Raw genomic sequence first — 21,058 nt, forward strand, 5'->3', positions numbered from 1 at the left:
GAGGGCGAGAGGGAGCCGCCCGCGCCGGCATGAATGAGCGAGCGGGCGCATGAATGGGGCCGCGCAGGCAGCGGGCGGGGAAGCGCCGCACGCGCGGCGGAGGCAGGGAGGGAGGGAAGGGGCAGCGGCAGCAGCTGCGCGGCGCCTTCAAAGCGGGCAGAAAGGCTCGGGTGCGCGGGGCCGGCCGGCCTGCCCCCGCCTTGCCGAGCGGGAGCTAGGGGCCGCGGCTCACGGGGCTGCTGAGCGCGGCAGGCGGCGGGGGAGCCGGACTGCAGCGCCAGGAACGGGGCTCCGGGGCTGGAGCAGCCCCGCTGGGGAGCGGGATGGAGCAGCTCTCACCCGGCACAGCTCTGCGCCAAGCAGAAACAGGGCTCTGCGCCGGCGTCAAAGCTCCAGCTGCTCCCGCGCTGCAGGAGCAAGTTTCTGTCCCTTGAAGTAAGTCTTCATTCATTAACCAGCTCTCTCCTGCTCACAACATCTTTTCTAGCCCTCAGAGCCCCTCAGAAATATGGTGTAGGTATTTACTAATGGCCTAGTAAGCATCTTTCCCAGGATCTTCACAGGGGGTCATCAGCTCTCAAATTAGGGAAAAACACCAAAAGGCACACTTTGAGGGGAAAAAAAGCCAACACTGGCATAGATTGGGAAAAGGGATGCCCAGCAGGGGAAAAGGAAGATTGACATTGCTACAGTAGTGTTAGCACAACCCAGCAATCACACATGAGCTGATTCATGCACCCACAGCTGAAAACAGTACTTGAACCTCTTTTTCAAATACCAACATCTGGTTTATGCAAACTTAGGGCTGAGATGAATGGAAGGGAATGTTTAAAACAAACCACAGACTGCAAGACAGATGTGAGGTCAAGAATCCCCTGAGAGATGGATCAAGAAGCCCTTTCAAACATTTCATTAGCAGCATGACAGCTGATAACAGTCAGACACTCTCAGTACTGGTGGGAACCCACTTCGACAGCACTGAAGGCCAGCAATGCACCTTCCGCGAGGAGCCAGCTTTACGGGGCTAGCGCAGAGCCCACTTCCTGGCCCTCGTGAGACCACTGCGTGTCAGGAACCTCTGGAGCCCCGTCGCTCCGCAAGAGAAGTGGCTTCTCTAGACTCTGCATCAGTAACTGGAGGGTTGTTGTTGAACCATGGACCAGAGACTGATAAGAAACAGCTAAACATGCATCTCACATGCAAGGTTTGCTGGCTCTGGAGTCCAAGGACAGAGGGGAACACTGATCTGTCTGACCTCTGAAACAGGCTACAGTTTTACCCAGCCATTCCAGTATGAAACTCCATTTTGGGGGAGTTGTTTTTTTTTGTTGTTTTTTTGGGGTGATGCAGTAATAGGGCACAAATCTCATTAGCATTAAGAAAAAATCACAATATAACCATGGCTTTTTTTGAATTCTTTATTAAGCAGAACATAGAATATATTTGAATGGATTTTTTCCAAGCAATTTTTTCTCCTTTTTTTTTTTAAATATGCATTGTTACCTTTTTAAAGCCAATGTACCATCCATTTATCTTTTCTCTGCCCACAGAGCATCCAACTTCATGTTAATTCTGAGTGTAAAAAAAATTAGACATCTGGCATAAAATATTTTGGGGGGGATCCCATTTAAAAATTTTATCTAAAATGTTTTATCTACAAAAAAATCCAATATATATGTACATTATAGCAACACAGAGGCGTAGGAATACAGTGCAATTTAAGACTAAGTGCAGTGACTTGGTGGTAATTCTGCCCAGGGCCTGTGGAAATGTGGGCCACCGTTGGCTTTGGGGCTGCTAGCCTAAAGCCTCAGGCTCCAACGTTACTCTGACCTCTCTCAAACTGTTCTGAAGTTAATGCTGGAAGGCTGGAGCTGCATTTAACTTAATATACCATTAGGGGGTACCAGAAATACTGTCTGAACAGGATGAGATTTGGCAAAAAAAATAACACATTACAGTGTTCAGAGGGTTTGGTGCATGCTTCACTTACCCATGGGTATTTTTGGAGCTGCACCAATCCTTGGCATATTCAAGTGAGACCTGCTCATCTACTGTTAAGGAAATTAATTTGTTAGCTGCCACTGCTTCTGAATTCCCTGACCCTCTCAATAATTCTCCTGCTTTCAGGGGCCTAGGAACAAGTTAGCAATCCTTGCTACATAGGAGCATGGGTGCAGAGAACTGCACTATTTTTGGCCTTCACATACAGGTGCCTCTTCTGCTCTTTAAACAGCAGATGGCCAGGGTCAAGCACAAATTGAGCTGAACCTCTCCCTCCCTCCTAAGAAAACAGCAGCACATATTGCTTAACTAAGAGCACAATATCTGTGGGTTAAAATCCACTGCATTCTTCAGGGTCATTTTTAATTTAAATTCTTCATACCAAGAGTCACAGTTTAAGGCCTTCAACACACACCACCATACAGTCATCTTTTGCTCCTTCACCCAGCCCCTTTTGGGGATGTAAACAGAACAGCTCCAATCTTTGCACTAAACACTTCTCTTTTTAATGAAAGATGAAGCTTGATACTTCACACAAACACTTCATTGGTATGCTTTAGATTCATATCCAAATTTTTGAACAGGAAAACAACTTGCAAGACTGGGAATGTTTACAGGAACACAAGCCATTACAATTACATCTGAGGTTTTGTTTTTGTTTTATGTTTTCCTTTCAAAACTATGTCCAAGTTATATAGGTCATGAGACTGGTGCTTTTCCCAAACAGTGATCCAATACCACTTGGGTGTTAGGACTAGTGGTGAAGCCAGCAATTTACCAAGTGAGGGGTCATATTAGGCATTCACAGGCAGCCCAATGCTTCACTCATATTAGAACAGACTGCAGGTACCTCAAGTCTCTGTACAGAAGCTCCAGCCCACGCAGGCACCTGCATGCTTGGCTCCTTCACAGGTTGAGTATAAGTTGTAGTAATTTAGACTGAGCATTGTGTACTGGACTAAATCTCCACAAGTTTTATTTTGTGTGATGGAGCAAGGGGGCTTATGCATAGCACTCCAAGTACAACGCTGCAAGATATTCTCTTGGATGAAATGGACAACTCATGGCTTTCCTCCAACCTTTCCTATAATCTGCATGAATGGATAATATGGCTTCTAGATGAGAAAACTGCTGTAAGCCAAATACTTCTCCAAAGATGTAAAGAAATGAAAGTTTGCACAGAAAGAGAAGTATTTGTCTACTTCGTGTGGAAAAGTTTTAGAGAACTGTCCCTTTGAGCATGTAAAGTTGCATTCCTATTATATGGATCCTTGTTCCAGTACACATGAAAGATCCCTATACAGCTGAAAATAATTGATGATCGACTGCCCCTTTTCTCCATCTCTGCTGTATCAGGAAGCTAGATTTCCTTCATCCAAACAGCACAGGGCTGGATCACTAATTTCACTGGAACACTCCCCTTTCCTGCAGTTCTGAGAGCGGGTACCACTTCTGTACTCTGAGAGGAAACAGCAAGAGGAGGATAAACAATGCGATTCCTTCACTGAATTACTTCATCGCTCTGAAGTGTTTGGTCAGTTCACTCCCCAGTCTTTTTCTAAAGCAGAAGCATGCTACACTGGTAACCCAAGAACCAGAACAGCTCCTTAAGGCTGCTCCTTAGAGAGGTAAAAATATAGCAACTAAACAAAAAGTGTTAAATATACCATATACACAGATACTATACAAAAGTTTGTGTCTTGTGTAAAAAAAAAAAAAAAGCCCTGAATATTTTGATACAAAAAAATAAAACAAAACTTTGTTTCCATCCTGCCAAAGGACTAAAGAGAAATTATGAATCAGGCTCCTTAACACAAAGGTTTCCTACGTGAGAAGGCCAGTTTCTAACAAGAAGCAGATCTCTCACTCTTCACTGATGCTCAGTAATAGGAGCTTCTCTATTTTCTTAAGAGTGAAAATGTAGTCACCAGCCTTAAACTAGAATGGTTATAAGCTCTTCACTCAGCTCAGCACAGGCAAAATGTTGCTTGCTGAGTTCTTCAGAGAGGTCCTGGAAAGGCAACTACTGTATGTTTATGAATAAGTTTAACCAGTATACAGTACAATGCAAAACCCTTTGGTCAAGAACAGCCTTCATTTTCTTTTCAGTTTTGTGTCTCTTAAGAAATACCGAGAGTCATTTTCAATTAGAAATTCTCAGAAAAGTTGGCAGGGACTGAAGTCTATTTCTTAAGCAGCTTCTCTTCCTTTGTAATCTCTCAAGACTGGTTCTTTCATTTGCTTCTACTGCCAGGACTAAAAGGAGACAGATTTATAGCCAGTTTATAACTGTCAAAATCAGCAATCCATTCCACACATCTTTGCCACCATTCATGCTGTAGGCTTGCCTTGGACAATACAAAAAGTAATGCTTGACTCCTTTAGTTGTGGGAACAAAGTTTTTCAGTAAACATGAAAAGATTTTCCTGGCTTTCATGCTCAGCGAATTACTAACTTAAAGTGCTAAATCTCAGACTCATAACTTATTACATTTTCAGAAGCAGTTTCAACAGGTACCAGACTTTGGCAAAACAGGTTCCCCTGAATAACAGGCCTGGGGGGGGGGGGGGGGGAGAAATTGCTTCCCAAAATGGATGTGGCAGGGCTGAAATGTAACCAAGCAGTTTGCAAATGCTACTAACTGCCTGAGTGATTTCTGAAATGTCTTAGCAACCCATAATTCAAAGTTATATGCAGACAGCATGCCACAGCAGAAAGATACTAAATGGCAAAAGTTTAGCATGAACACAGTCTCTGCAAACAAGTACAAGCGGAATCCCAGCAGATACCAATCATTTTAAAACACTGACAATTTCAGAAATGTTTTACAGCAGTTAACTGAATTACTGATATATATCCAGCCTTTTTTCTCCCTTCTAAAGACAAGCTGCCCTAGAACTAAATCCTAGATATAAGATTAGGACTCAAGACTTGTAGAATACAAGATAACCCACCTCAAACTTAATATGTCACAATTTTCAAACTGACTGACCACACAGCAGACAAAAACCACTGTACATTTGGGAATGCTCAAAATAGCTTCGCACTGACCCATGCCTGTGCCTCTGCATTGGTTCTTTTTGTCAGCTCTCAAACTGTTCCACGATCCTGCTGGAATGTGAGAAATAGTCCTGGGCAGAGCGCAGGTGAGGAGGGTCAAACTGACAAGGTAAGCTCACCTAATTGCAGTTTACTCTATGGCTGAACAAATGAGATTACTCCATATACCTATCAAGGCTGGAAATAGAGGTTATACACTTCTTAGACTGTGCACACACTTCGCTCCAGAAGACTAACAAATCAACATTAGTGGACTGACTAAATCAGAAACAGTTATCCTGATCTAATTTAAAAGCAGCCAATTTTATTTTTTTCTCATCTAATTAAATTTCTGAAATGCAATGGTAAAAATGGAATCAGTGTTTTGAAGTTCACTTACACTAAAATAGAACAAGAGCTATAAACATGTGAAGATAGATATTCTATAAAATAGAAGACAATTCTGCTTTAATTCACAAGATGTATTTGCAGAACTGCTTGGTTCTAGTGACTAAAGAGCTTCATCCCTGTTAGCTGCAGAGTGAACATAAAGGAACTTTTAAATTATTTTTTTTGCAGCACCAGACATATTGCTTTGAGCTGCACTCTGCTTTAGCTTTAAGATGAAGAATTTGTTTAAAACACTCCACTGTCACCTGCAAGAAGTCTGACTAACTCAATTGTATGGCTAGTCAAAACCCGAATTAACTTTTATGCCTCGCAATGCTGAAGTATTGCTGTCTTTGCAGAAAATCTACATGTCCAGGGTAAACATACAGGAACCAACAACACTGCAACTGACCCTTGCTGTAAACTTTTTGGTTCCTCTTCAAGGATCCATTCTGTTCACTTAAAGAATTCACAATGCAATGACTAAGTAGCAGACTACCTCTAAGGTGTGCTAAAGCAAAGGTGTCTAAGGTGTCTGTTTCATACTTTGACCAGAATAAGACAGCATGAAACTTGAAAATAAAGATTCCAAACAACAACTGCTCAGTGAACACTAAGTTTGATCTCACAGCAGTAGAAATGCAAAAGAAAAAAGATCTCAAACTCAGTGCAATTGTGAGCACACTTTCTCTTCAGAGAAGGCCTACAAAAAGAGATGCAGCTACTAGTTGAGAGATTTTGTTGGTTACCTAAAAAATATATATGATCCAAGACCCAGGCTGTCTTTACTGTTTGCATAAAAGCCTTGCACAGCGAGGCCAATGAAGAACATCTCAAATATGACAAGAAACAGTGAATTAGTGTGGCAAAGGGTAGCAATTGCTCTTTCACAGATCTGCATGAAATAAGTGGTTTTCCTAGTAGTCATCCATTGCATAGCCCTGATTTTTGAGTGGTTCTGATCTTACCAGGAAGCACAAGGCTTGCTATGGTTTATTTGATTCCAAGAATATCTTTCCAGAACCTATCAGTTACCAGATATACTTGTTCATGCTTTTATGATAATTCTAAAGCAAAAGATAAATTCATCTGTAGATGAGAAAGCAAAACTCACTAAAACCACTTAGAAACAGAACAGAAGTACGTCAGAAGGAAGACAAAACTCAGTCTATGAAAAAAAAAATCTCTCCATCACTTACCCTATATCAAGAGGACAGTTACTGTCAAAACCAGGAGACAATCTGGTACCCATACTGGGAAGGAAAAGAGGCTGGAGTCCCAGAAGACTTTCTGTTTGTGGCTTACAAAACTAAACAATGTTTGGGAACAATGGTCCTGTCAGTGACTTGTCAACAACACATTTATTTAAAAAAGGCTAAATTCAAGTTTTAAACACAAGTAACTGCAAAAGAAAAAAGCTTTGGTTGATTATCCATCTTGTTAAATATGTCAAAGTTAGCAATCAACAGTTTCTCTAGGAGTTCCTGAATGAACAGACATGTCAGCTCGCTCCTTACTGGGAAGGTCAGACACCTAGCAGTGACACTGGAAATGCTGCCATGCCAGCATCACACATGCTCACAACATCTCAGCCAGCATTGGGAAGGCTAATGGTGCATACAGAGTCTGAGCTGATCACCCACAGCCAACTAGGGTTGCCGTGAATTCATTGTGACAAATAAATAAAAAAGCATTAAGAAAAAAATAAAGCCAAGCACCTCTAGGGGCCAGATCCTGAAGACACAGGAATCAAAGCTTTTGTTTCCTCTCCCTATTTACAAAACGCCATTTAGAGCTGATGTGGCCACTTCAGTATTGTGAGGAAATGTCTTTTATGCTAAGCAGTCATAAGTGTGTTGTTCATGGACTCTGTGGCCTGCGTGCCACAGAATGTCCCCATGGGGTGTGTTCCTCCCACCAAGGCACATGGAGGGAGTTTAGTCTTCTGTTTCTTCATATGTAGTCTCATCAAATGGCCGGTCCAAGAGAGGTACCAACCGGTGACGGGAGTATTTCAGTTGCAAAAGATCCCCAACTTCACTGATTTCTTTTAAAGCCTAAGAAAGAGACCACAGTATATCAGCAGAGGAAACAGATGCAAGAATATTAACAGCACGTTTTCCTTTTTGCATGCCCACAGACAGCCATCTTACCTGAATAAGATTTTACCATACTAGAAGTCCTTAGCTTCAGAGGTGCATTGGATTTGCTTTAATTTTAGCAGCCAGAAGTCTCAAGACCAAGTGAGAAGCACTGCTCACTTAACTAGGCACTCTGCATCCACCTGACTACTCCATTCCCAAGGCAAGAATATAACATCCAGCAATACTAGCTCAAATTTTACTGTTATCTCAAATACAACCATGACCATTCATAAGCAGATCAACTGAGAACCATACATTCCTATCTTCCTGGGGGTTTATAAAGCTGAAGTGGAGAAGATGCACTTGGAGGTTTGACTCCTCTGTATGGTTCATTCAGATATGAAACAGAAATGTGTGCATGCTGGAATACTATCTCTGAACTACTGAATTTTAATTGCAAGACAGTTAAAAGCAACCCGCAATATTGGGTTAACAGGTTTTATTGGTGCATTTGTTTTATCTGCATTTGGTTAATTGGAGTTGTTCATATACAACTAGAGCGGCAAGCTCTGTATCATAAACAAAGTTGCATGGGAGATTTTTGCCAATATATCCAAGGAATGAACAAAGCAGTTCTCAGGGTAGGATCCCGAGCTTTTTATCCCTAGAAAGCAAGTCTCACTGACTGAAGTCACCACAAAGGCAGCACTTAGAGGACTGATAGCCCAGAATACTGCTAGTGAACTACAAAATCTTTCACCATTATGTGCCAAAGGCAAGTCATAGGAAGTTACCAGGGATCAAACATCTGCTAGTCTGTACAAGAGATGTGAAAATCCCTGCTCAATCACACTTTGCATTCACTTTGAGCAGAGATTGGTTTACAATACAGTTTGTTGAAAATCAAACCCTAAGCTGCAATTCTTTGCAGAACACTTCTGCAGCAAGGTCCAAAATAAGCCAGTCACTGCGGACAAATTTGCAACAGTATGTGATGCTAATTACCTTATATATGGCAAGTGACAAAGAGATGAGCTCAGAAGATGACATCCAAGTCCAATGCGATTTTTGAACTCAAAGGCTGGCATTTTGCACTCCTTTAAATTCAAAGTTTGTTCAGATGGGTACACTCAGCATTCCTTCAGAATGCCACTAATTCAACATTAATGCTCCAATTTTAACATGTTCTGGGTCAAATGCCTGTCTCTTGAGAATAGCTGGCAGACAGGGGTTAATATCCCTACATGCTTTTCCTTCCTGGATGGATAGTTCAAGTTTTTGTTTCTTTAAACAATGGCCCCTCATGCTTGTTATATCTGGCAGCAAGAATCTCTGCACTCTAAAATCTGGGGGAATGACAAGTCCAGAAGCTGGACTTCAGTAAAAACAAAAAAAAGCGTGGGCACGCTTTACCAAAGCTTTAAGTAAAGACCCCATATGGAAACAATTTAAGGTTGAATTTGTGTTGAAAGGGTTTGTTAACTGTTATTCTTGAACTCAGATTTAGGATTTTATTAATTTAAAACAAAAAGGACCATGTGACTAGCAAAGACTACAAAGGAAATGGCATTGGTGAACTCTGACTTCAGGAGAGTGTAATATATTTTTCAACACTGAAAAGAAAGCACCAGCCCACAGGGATGCAGGTTATGAGGGACTTCACTCTGATCCCAAGCCAAATATTTTCAGGCAAGGAGGTTTTATTTACATAAAACAGTGAAAATTGTAACTGAGAACTGCTCCCCATCATGTGGGTTTACTTAATAAGAACAAGGAAGCATTACAAATATCACCATTTACAAGTCAAGTTTCTCTCCACCATGCTCCAAACCTGGATGAAGTCTGTATAGAAAAACGCCAGGATAACAGCACTAGCTAGCATCCATGCACACATGGACGGGCTACCCAGTTCTCTTCTCCAGAACTGACTTTTAGAGGCCCTTGGCCCTCCAGTTTTATTCATTTCATTTTTTTCCTCCTAGCTATTGTTGCCACAATTCAGCAGAGGGATCAGTTCTGATGGCTGGCTTAATTACTGACTGTTTGAAACCAATCCCCCTTCACTGCATCAGAAGAAAACAGAAGAAGTTGTCTACACAACAAGGACCTGCTCCTTATTAACTCCACTTGCCAATGCTCCGGGTCCAGAGCATGCAGTTGTTTTGAACTTCAAAGTGGATTATGCTAATTTGGAATAAAGCCTCCACGTGCCAAGTTAAATCAGGATTTGTTCATTCATTTTGAAATTCATAACTCCTTTTGTCCTGGATTAATTTTCCTCAGGTAGACATGCCCTAATATATTAAATGAGCATTTCTCTTGAGTTAGAGCATTTAGCACCTGCAGAGGTGCTATAGAAATGAGTCTTTAGAGTTAAAGCAAATGCACAAAACTTGAAACATTTTCTGGGAGGCTGAAAGACTTGTAAATAGCTTGACAGGAAAATATCTTTTTTAAGCAGAGCAATAAAACTTACAGATTGGTTTTGGAAGGGAACAAACATAGTACTTTATAAACACTCTGTGAAACCAGCCTGTTATAGTAAAGACCCTAGCTAAGAGAGAAGAAAGAATCCAGCTGACAGCAAGACTCTGTGGTTGCTCATGTAATGTCAGAGCACATCAGGTTTGCACAGTTTAAGTTGTGGCTCTACATAACTTGCTCCATTTGCAGCAATATGATGTAAAAGATTTCAATTTCCCTTTTTTTCCCCCTCCTTCCTATTCATTTCCCCATGTCCACCTAGAAGTTACTGCTCCCTCATCTGTGTCAATGCACTCATTACTGTTACCATGCTCTAAGAGAAATCTATGATACTATTCATTTTATACTGGGGTCTGGGTGGGAGGGGAAGGACAGGGCCCCCTCCATAGTTTCTGAATTTTTATTTAGAACAGAAACAGTTGAATTGAGATAATTAAGGGAAAAGTAATAGGACAAGTAGCTGAGAAGGAACTCCTTAAACAGTCTGTTGCTGGAGAGCCAAGGCAGAATCTCTCAGGTCTTACAAGGCAGAAATGACACAGAAGCAGCAAGTACAGCACTGCAGATACATGACTGGGTATTTAACTGAAACAGAACTACACTAAACATACCTTACCAAACTGCACATTCTACTGACTTACTGCTTTTCCTAACTAGACTGAGATTAAAAAAAGGCCCATTTTCAGCTGTTGCTTTAAAAGTTCAGGGGCAGTGAAGTGCGAGAAAGTTGAATCTTGTTTTTTGACAAGACGTTGGTAAACGTCTGCTTACATGCAAACTCATACCTGCTGTTCCTGTATTGAAATGTTACCACCTAATCATATTGGACACTTTTGATATAACAAATCTAACTGTACTCCATCTTACAGTGTTACATCCCCATTACAGCAGCCATCCAGGCAGCTGAGTGAACCATTCCTGTGTTTAAATACTCTCGTTTTCACTAATACTGTAGAGAAGTGATCTGGCATGTCCTCGCCATCCTTCTTTCTTCCCTCTACCCCAGTTGCCTTTCTTCTTCAAAGAAAATGTGAGAGGGTACTCTAAACAGTTTCCCAGCCAATTCAGGTAACTCCAGCAGCAGCATTCCCTAGTTCTGTGCTGAGTTACTGTCTGCAGTACGTAAGGGGAAAAAAGTCACCGACTGATTCTGTTGGTCACTGAAGTATTTCCTAGGAGGAACATGAAGTGGTAACTCAGAATCACAAAGTGGTTCAGGTTGGACCTCTGGAGATCGTCTACACTGGTAAGATCCCCCTGGAGCCTTCTCTTTCTCCAGGCTAAACTGTCCCAGCTCTCTTAGCCTCTCCTCCTATGACAGATGCTCCAGTCCTTTAAACATTTTTGTGGCCCTTTGCTGGACTCACTCCAGTAAATCCATCTGTCTTGTAGCAGGGAGCTCAGCACTGGACACAGCACTCCAGAGGTGACCTCACTAGTGTTGGGAAGAGGCAAAGGATCACCTCCTCTGACCTGCTGGCAACGTTCTTCCTACTGCAGCCTAGGATACTGTTGGCCTTCTTTGCTGCAAGGGCACATTTCCGGCTCATGTCCAATTTGCTGTCCACCAGGACACCTAGTTTCTCCTCTGCAAAGCTGCTCTCTAGCCAGTCAGTCCCAAGCCTGTACTGGTGCAAGAACGTATTCCTCCCCAGGTGCAGGACTTGGTATTTTTCTTTGTTGAACTTCATGAGATTTCCATCTGCCCATTTCTCCAGCCTGCTGAGGTCCCTCTGAAAGGCAGCACAACCATTTGGTGTGTCAACCACTCTTCCCAGTTTTGCATTGTTGGCAAACCTGCTTAGGGTGCAGTGTCCCATTGCCTAGGTCATTAATGAAGATGTTAAACAGTACTGGCCCCAATATCAACCCCTGGGGGACACTACTAGTGGCTGACATACAGCTGGACTTCATGTCACTGACTAGAACCCTTTGAGCCCAACAGTTCACCAAGTTAAGTCCATCTCACTGTCCACTTTTCTAGTCCACACTTCTTCAGTTTGTCCAGGAGAATGTTATGGGAGGCATCGTCAAATGCCCTATCAAAGTCAAGATAAACAGCATCCACTGCTCTCCCCTCATCCACTGATGGGTGGGAGTCATCTCATCGTAGAAAGCTACCAGGTTGGTCAAGCATGATTTCTCCTTGGTAAATCCATGCTGACTACTTCTAATCATCTTCTTGTACATAATATGTTTGGAAATAGTTTCCAGCATTATTTGCTCCATCACCTGCCAAGGGATCAAGGTGAGGCTGCTCAGCCAGTTGTTCCCCAGATCCTCATTCTTGTCCTTCTTGAAAACAGGAGTGACGTTTCCTTCTTTGAGTCTTCAGGAATCTCTACTGATCACCATGACCTTTCCAAGATAATTGAGAGTGGCCTTGCAATGACATTAGTTAGTTCCCTCAGCACACATGGATCCATTCCATCCATGGCCCATGGACTTATGTATGTCCTTGTTGTTTAAATATTCCCTAATTTGATCCTCCTCCACTGAGGGTAAGTCTTCACTGCTCCAGATTTTCCTACTGATCTCAGGGGCCTGGGATTCCTGAAGGCAAGTCTTATAAGTAAAGACTGAGGCAACAAAGGCATTGAATAACTTGGACTTTTCCATGCCCTTTGTCACTGGGTCCCATTCAGAAGCAGGCCCACAATTTCTCTAGTCTTCCTTTTGCAGCTAATATCCTTGTAAAAGTCCTCCTTGTTGCCCTTCATTTCCCTCACCAGATTGAACTCCAGGTGGGCTTTGGTTTTCCTAACCCCACCCCTGCATGCTCAGATAGTGCTTCTGCATTCCTTCTGGGTCACCTGTCCTTGCTTCTACCTCTTATGTGCTTCCTTTTTATGTTTGAGTTGCATCAGGAGCTTCTTGTTCATCCATGCAGGCATCCATGCACCACCTTTGCTTAATTTCCTGCACATCAGGATGGACCATTCTTGAGCTTGGCAGAGGTAAATCCTTGAAAATCAGCCAGCTTTCCTGAATCCCTCTTCTTTCCAGGACCATATTCCCTGGGATTCTTCCAGGCAGATCTCTGAACAGGCCAAAGTGTGCTCTCCTGAAGTCCAGCGTTGTGACTCAATCTAGCATAGGCTCTGAGTCACAGAATAGCAAAGTATGAAAAAGCACAATGGAGAACTTTGACACAGCCTAGGACAGACCATATATACGTCTAATCAAAGATGACACAAAAGTAAATGTAGTTACCACACTAAAATGTAGTAAGGACAATCAGACAACCATATCATCTCCTGCCAACTGCATTTGTCAAAGAGTAGAATTCCATCTTTAATTTTTAAGGCAGCATCTCCTAACTGTAAGGCAGGCCTCCTTTGAGGGGACTGTAATTCCCACTGGAACAGGCTAACTGCAAGCAGGAGTCAGGAAGTCATTGCAGATGGCAGAATTTAATTTATGAGGTGATCACAGGACAAAATAGTTTAAGGAAACTATGCTCTGAAGCCAAAAGTGACAATAACTATTTTTCAAATAAAAATTCTCACAGATAGGTCACATGCTGAAGTCTGCATTGGCTCTTGAGAAGAATATATATATTTATATATATAAAAAACTGTAACTTCTGCATCAAGGGTCAGAAGGAGCAAAATTATTTTCCTTCTCAAAGATTCAGTTCTAGAAGCCCAAGTGTGGAAGGCAGAGCCTTTTAAGAGGTAAAAAGAATTGTCTCAAAGGAATGAGACTGCCTCTTTGGTCATTTAAAATGGGAAGAGAAAGTCCCTGAGATTTACTGTAGGCAGCCATCCTCCATCATCAGGGTAAGGAAAGAGATCTGGAGTCATTGCCAGCTTTGCTACACAAGGCTTTGAACATTCAGTTCAGTTAGTTTGTGCACCAAACATGGAACCAGTCTACAAAAAATAGACAACTTATCTCTATTTATAGAAGGCGTGAGCAAGAGGGAGATGAGTTACTTACTGTATCAAGTATCTCTTTGGTATGAGCTGCAGACAAACAGAATCTGGCTCTGGACTCGATGATTGGGGTTGCAGGGAAACCCACAACCACAACACCAATGTTCCGCTTCAGCATCTCACGCCCAAACGCACTGCCAGAGAGAGCAAGGAACAATGTCAGACAGATACCAAAGTGGAGGCAAAGCAGCAACAGCATGAAGGTCTTGGTACGTTAATTCATACAGGCCTTTGATGAAACAAGCCTGTAAGACTGCAACTCAGAGCTGCCAATGCTTTCTTTTAGAGGTAGAATGCCTGTTCACAAAAGCCTTTTTTTGTTCAAACCTGAGGTGGTCTTCCTAGAAAGATTTCACTGTATTAAGTTCTAATAAAGCTGAAAGATTATATGTGGCAGGGGCTGGTCTTTTAGCAGGCTGTTTCTAAATGGATTTGTAACCTAAGCTTGCAAATCTTTCTGATAGGAAACAGGGACTTAGACTCAGAAGTTTGACTCTACAAGGAATTCCCCACTGCTGCCCACCCGCAAAGCAGACACTTCTGCAGTTTCAAAGTTTGTTTTCACCAATTTAACTAAGGGACATTGTGGAGTCACAGGAAGCCAAGCTGAGTTTGAAGAGGACTAAAGATGTTCTGAACTGCTGAAAATGAAGCTACTTCTTGATGGTATTACGGGTGCCTAAATATGCTTTCCAAGTTTGAATGTGTTGGTTGAGCACTGCATTATATATGAACACTGTGAAAAGCAGCTACCAAAGCCAAGCTGTCCTTGAAATCAGGCGTTTGTTTAATGTTGCAAAAAAAAATTTTAATGTATACACTTATCTTACTTGCAGAATTTTAGCCTGAATTATTCACACAGCAGTCCACAAGTCCACAAGCATTTATAAAGCTGTGTGATACAGTTCTACTAGCATTTGCAATAACAACACATGAGCTATTAAACCCAGACCATTTAACAAACTTCGGATTCATCAATACAGTTTGTTCTCCTCCTATCGCCTCCCTCCCCACCCCCATGGGTTTTTTTTTTGTTTTTTTTTTAATTTTCAGAGTTCACTGGTGAAAGTGTTGGCTGCTTCTGATCCAAGAGCTGCTTGAAAAATTCCTCCAGTAACATTCTTATGTGAAAGACTAATTTCCATTGAATTTCAGCTTCTCTTTAGTGCATATATGCGCTTTACATATGAATGAAATGAAAAAGCTTTTAAAACATGGAATGTAGTGGTAAAATTACTTCTCTGAAGTGCTCTGCCAGTGTCTTAAGCTACAAGCCTGATTCTCTCTTGACCACTTATATAAAGTTTCCACGTTTTATAAGACTCAGTAACATCCATAAAAGTAAAAAGCAAGCCAGTCTTTTCTTACATTCGGGCAAGTCTTGTTGTAGCATCCCAGTTTTGAAATAAATGGATAAGAAATTTTCATGTTAAACCTACCCAATTTTTGCTGGCATGTACAGCATAAGAGGCACAACAGGGGAATCTTCATTTCCATATATGATAAAGCCCATCTCTTTCAGTCGTCTCCTGAAATACCTTGTGTTCTCTGCCAGCTGCTGCACACACTCTTTCCCTAGAAAGAAAATAAAGGTAAGACCATGAACACAGTAGTTATACATCAAGCATAACTGCAACACAAGACCTCCAACTAGAGTACAGAATGAGTGCACCACTTGTGCTTATGGGAGTGTTAACTGCAAAATGAAGTGTGACTGGAATTTGCGGTTTCTTCTCTGTTAGTGTAATTAAGGTCAGTTACTCATCTTCTGATTAGGTTGTAACTGAATGGACTAGACAAGCATAATCTTCAAGTGCAACCATTCCCTAGTTTTATTTTCAGTTAGATTTGTATCAAGATCTAACTTGCAAAACAATATAGTTGTCTGCTTTTAAACAAGATTGTTCCCAATAGCTCAAAATTCCCTGGTAACTGTGTCTGGAAGAAGAGTTTGCTTACCTTTTACATAATTAACGAAAACCTATTGAATCAGCTGAGGCTGTCCAGCTTGTCTGTATTGATGGAAGTTACCACTTTCCTCCTTAGATCTGCTTGCTGAACTGATCAGGTGGCTGCTCCCTAAGCTTTTTCAGTTAAACCAAGCTGATTTAAATTAAACAGATTACTTTTGATAATCCAGCTTGCTTCACACAAGCAGCAGCTGCAGTCAGTTTACTATGTGTTCAGCCAATTCTGTATTGAATTTTTTATATGCATGGCAAAACTAGTACAGTACACAGGACATTAGACAACCAGTATAAGTTAAATATACCAGCTATTCAGATACACATAGGAATACCTATTTACAGCTTAGTTTAATTCTAACTTAGCACAGTATACTATATTTCTGTACTGCCCAGAAAAAGTTTCACATCATCTTACTTAAGCAGGTAATAATTATGCATATCTGATAAGTGATACTTTAATGAGTTTAGGAGAATAAGCACTATGCCACTAATGAAACTATGATAGGTAACATTTAGTGTGGTTTATCCTAGATTAATTTCATGTCTCTGGTCCGCAAAGTATATTTTTGGATAACTAATAATCCAAACACTGTCTTCACCAGATAAGTAATTCACATGCTAAAACATTAAATATTAAGCAGTGCTGATCTATGCCACATAGGGAAGTTAGCTGCTAGATATTAATTACCTTCTTTCAAAGTTGTAGTGACATAAGGTGATTAACCAAAGGGAACACCAGGCCTCAAAGAAACACCCACATAACTATGCTCTAGACCAGAACAAATGCAATTTTCTTTAAGAACCTATATACTTTTCCTAGCCAAGAGTATCAGACATTCCACCCACAACTGTGCAATCAAAGAGAAAGCATAAGAAAAAAAGGATGAAACCTGTTAAGCTTGCAAAATTTAGTCTGTCATTAGTGGGCAGGAGTAGGTATTCTTAATTGCCCTCGCTGCCACTTAAGACATCTTTTCTTCTCCTCCTTTAACATCATTATTTCTTAATTTCCACCTCTTCTCCAGAGTTTCTGCAGAAGCTTAATTCCTCTTCCCCCAAAACATAGTAAGATTTCTTTGGGGGGGGGGGGGGAGGGAGGCACAAGCATATCATACTTATGAAACTTATTTTGTAATTGTCTCACATTAAATCAGATCCCCTAGCTGAGACACAGCTTTCTTCTCTGCTTTCAAACCAGCTATTTAGTTATTTTAAATGCTCCAAACTGCAAAATAATGCTAAAGGAAAAAAAAGCAGGCCTACTCCAAGACACTAGAGAGAGTGGGCCAAAGCTGTTACTTGCATTTCTAACACTGAGGCAGTCACTAAAAACACAGATGTCCAAGAACAGCTTGAAAGAGCAAACTACAGACAGAAAGAAAATGGTACTATGATAACTTCTGAGAAAGCTGCATTCACTTATCTCTATGCAGAAACGCACAGCTTTTGACAACATTTTGAGTCAGTGATTTATAAACCCCTCAACATGAGCATGAAATTTCACTACCATGAAAGCAGTAAGGTAACATACACAGTTGGATACAACTGTGACCAGCCTCTCTCCCATGACTGCAAATGCAGCTTCTCCCATACCACACAATATGGAGTTTAACAGTACATCAAGCAGCAGAGGGAACTTCAGTACCTTAACAGTTTTTTCATCTATATGCTCACACCCTTTCCAAATTGCTGAAAGCCTTTCAGGTTAAAGATTAAATAGCAACTTTAACTTGTAGTTGGCAACTTCTTCATAATCTTCCCTAAACTCTTTCCTATAAAAAGAGTTTATGATTCTAAATATGTCCTTATAGATGGAAGAATGCTTTGAAATGTGAACAAGTTCCACGTGCAAGCCTCTCAGTTCTCTGCAGGGACATAATCACCTATTAGCAGCAACAGATAGATTTGGAAGAGACTTGCATTCTTCAGGTTTGTGGGCTCAGAAGCTGGTCTGCTTTAACTCTGCTCCAGAACCATCCATCAATTTAATGGAAGTACTACTTCTCTAAAAATTTGTCACCCTGGCTACAACAGAATTACCAGGAACTTGAAAACATGTTCCGTGATGTCTTCTCACTATCCACGTCATTACTACCTTCTGAAGAGAACTGTAGTTGCGGTGAAACTAAGCATTCAGGAATCAAACCAGAATTAGGCAGGAGTTACTTGTCCTCTATTTTCATTTCTGTACAACTCCTCTCTTCTGCACTTCAACATATTTAGTCTCCTACTCCAATATAAAATCCTGCACTTGAAGAGTGATGCCACATGTTATCTGAATAGGGTTTACAAGATTATGCAAAAAGCACACACTCAGTCTTCAGATCTATCAACATTTACTGGTTCAGTTCCACTGGTATGCACTAGTGTAGCAGGCTGTTAACTGCTACTCCACTGGTTTTGTGACCAGAAAGATGAAACAAGCAGCACTTTGAGACATCAGTAACTAGGTGCCAGTGCTGCTAATTTCTCCTGGTACCGGAGAAGTGTTTGAGTGTTCAGACAGGACCCCAAGTCCCCTTTTCAGTCCAATCATATTCCAAAGCTCAGAGCTCTGTCCATGCCTGCTCAACTGTAGGCCCAGACAGACCACGAGGACTGCAACAGTTCTCCAGCAGCTGGCATTCTTGGCAATATGTAGCTTCTTTTTAAGACCACTCAGAGATGGCCTGCTCAGACACCACCCTGCCAATTGTTCTCACACAGGAGTTGTGCAACAGTTCTGGTAACATCCTTTAATCCATGAAACTGGAATGTGATGACCTTCAGGGAGGGAAGGAAAGAGGGAAGAAAGGGAGGATTACTGGAACTGAATTCTTCAGAAGGCTAGAAAACTAGAAGCCCCCTATCAGAACATCTGATCTGAAGTTCTTATGGGTCCTATAAAGAGCTTAAACTGGCTACTGACAGACCTGCACTGGAATTAGAGAATTAACTAATAACTTCTCCTTTGCTTTTGTGCTCTTTTACAAGTTTATTGCAGTCACAAGAAGATTGCTTTTGCAATTTAGTAAAACGCTTCCTTGCTTGTAGCAATCTGGATATCATTTAATCTAAAGCCCACACCTACCTCCTAAAGAACATGCTGCCATTGTATCAGAAGTAAAGGTTACATGCCATCTAAAAGGGAGGAACACACTCCCTTTAAAGCTCTCAGCTCAGAGCTGTACTTGTGTGGATTCAGCAGAGAACGAAACAAGAACTGAGCAAAGAAATACAATAAATGCCTCTGCTTGGAAAGCTAAGATGGGCTGGAAGTTCATAGCCAACAGAGGAAAGGAATGTGCTTTTGTTCAACATAACCATACTCTAGTCCTAGATGAGAAGGCAGTCTATTTAAACTGACATTGCCCTTTTCCATACCAACAAATGTTGTACCATACACCTTAAGTGCAGAATACCTGGGTACAAAGTAGCAGTCCTCCCACCCCAAACACTATTAAGTGTCAACTCCCATGACAGCAGTGGCTTTGCTAAGCAAGTCACTAAGAGTCCCTCTCAAACCTATACTCTAAGGCACTGCCTGTAACATCACGGGGGTTATCCATCCTACAAGGTCAAGGATGCCAGATAAACACTTTTGCATTTACACGCCCTAAGCAACTTGCCCGTTCTGTCGGGTGGGGTTAAGTCAGGCTTTAAAGCTTCTGCAGCAGAAACATTCAGTGCCATAAAGCTGAGCCAGTTGAATGACTGTAGTATTTTTATCATTTTTCCAATACTTAGCACATACTTTTCAACATGAAAAGCAAACTTTTGCCCACTTCTAGACAAGCCTGAAATAGATGATATTTCTAGATTTGTGCAGAAGGAGCTCTTTTCTGATACTTTAAGATAGATAAAAAGTGGAATATGAAGCCTTTCAAACACATATCAAGCCAGGCAATAATCTTTGAAAAGATAAGACTAGCATCTCCCTGGGGAAAAAAAACTGAAACAAACATAAAAAAACCCCCAAACATTCAATACCCCAGAGAAAGTATTTGATTATAAATCTAAAGGCACATGAGATATATATCCACCACAACCCTGGTGGAAAATAAATCAGTATCTCTGCCAGGCCAGATTCCTACATGCTAAGAGAATGACACTTCATCACTTGTGATGGCCTCTATTTTAGAGGCCATATTGCTAAAATGGGCATAAGTTGTAGGGAAAACATTATCTGTGAGACATTTAAATGTCTACTTCAGGCAGAAATTAACTTGCTACTTACCTTAGTTACCTGCAGGATAAAAAGAGGCCTGCACATTCCATCACACCAAATCTAAACTCATCTTGCAATGGATGGTTTAATCAGTGAGGCACAAAATAAGAAAGCCCACATTTATTTAGCCAGACATTACTCTTTACATCATAGAAGCTCATGCTTAAATTAACAGTCCAAATGCTACAAGGACTCTAAGAGACTCCTTATTTGGCAAAGGCACTTTAATAGAAATTGCACAGGAATTTAAAAAATTTACATGGCCAGAATGAACATATTCTTTGAAAAACAGAAAAAAAACCCCCAAAAAACAGATACTTCTCAAAGCTGAGATCAGAGTAACTTCTCTATTCCACACTAAAAACATTTCTATAAATAAGAAAAAGCAGCCCTAAAATTTGTGGAAAAGGCTGCTGCAAAAGATCTAATATTTGGAATGTTCCTGTCATCTATTAAGACTAATGAATAGATAGTCATAGATAGTACTGGACTCAAATGAAAATTTAGTTCAACTAAGACACATTTATTTTTCTCCCTTTTGTGCTCTCAGTGCAGTAATTGGAGAGCAGTCACAAGTCTGTACTTCTAAACAATGCAGCAGTTCATCAGCAAGGCTTCCTGAGAAATAAAAGGCATGTTGCACTGTCTGCAAACAGACTATTGACTGACACAACTCTAGAGGGGCAAACCAACTTCAGCTAGGCAAAGAAACACAGGCAGGATTTTATGTGCATGTCACACTAGGGATCACTGTCACCTGAATCTAAAACAAAGATATTTGGTGCAATACAAAGGAGGCTAGATGTTTAAATCTTGGATTAATTCATCTAAAGACTTCAAAGCAACATTGTAGAATACATCTTTAAAAGTGGTCCCTGAGCAGTGAAATCAGAACTATACACTCAAGCTGCAATACGACACTTGTTGGCAAGCAAATACCAGTTC

The 21,058-nt window shown here is 41.2% G+C and overlaps 1 protein-coding gene across 3 annotated transcripts in view; it reads right to left on the bottom strand.

Moving 5' to 3' along the window:
• Positions 1-6,775: 6,775 nt before the first annotated feature.
• Positions 6,776-21,058, bottom strand: part of SPTLC2 (serine palmitoyltransferase long chain base subunit 2) — a 74,947-nt gene continuing 60,664 nt past the window's right edge. For 2 of the 3 annotated variants that reach the window (XM_067296875.1, XM_013940600.2), the window contains exons 10-12: positions 15,379-15,514; positions 13,944-14,073; positions 6,776-7,490 (exon numbers count right to left, since the gene is read on the bottom strand). In XM_067296875.1, coding sequence (XP_067152976.1) covers positions 7,371-7,490; positions 13,944-14,073; positions 15,379-15,514 — 386 coding nt within the window. In that variant the 3' untranslated portion in view covers positions 6,776-7,370. Of the gene's footprint in view, positions 7,491-10,409; positions 13,103-13,943; positions 14,074-15,378; positions 15,515-21,058 lie in introns of those variants that run through there. The other variant, XM_067296876.1, reaches the window with a different exon arrangement.

The sequence above is a fragment of the Apteryx mantelli genome, chromosome 4 (genome assembly GCF_036417845.1).
Source record: "Apteryx mantelli isolate bAptMan1 chromosome 4, bAptMan1.hap1, whole genome shotgun sequence".
Lineage (NCBI taxonomy): Eukaryota > Metazoa > Chordata > Aves > Apterygiformes > Apterygidae > Apteryx > Apteryx mantelli.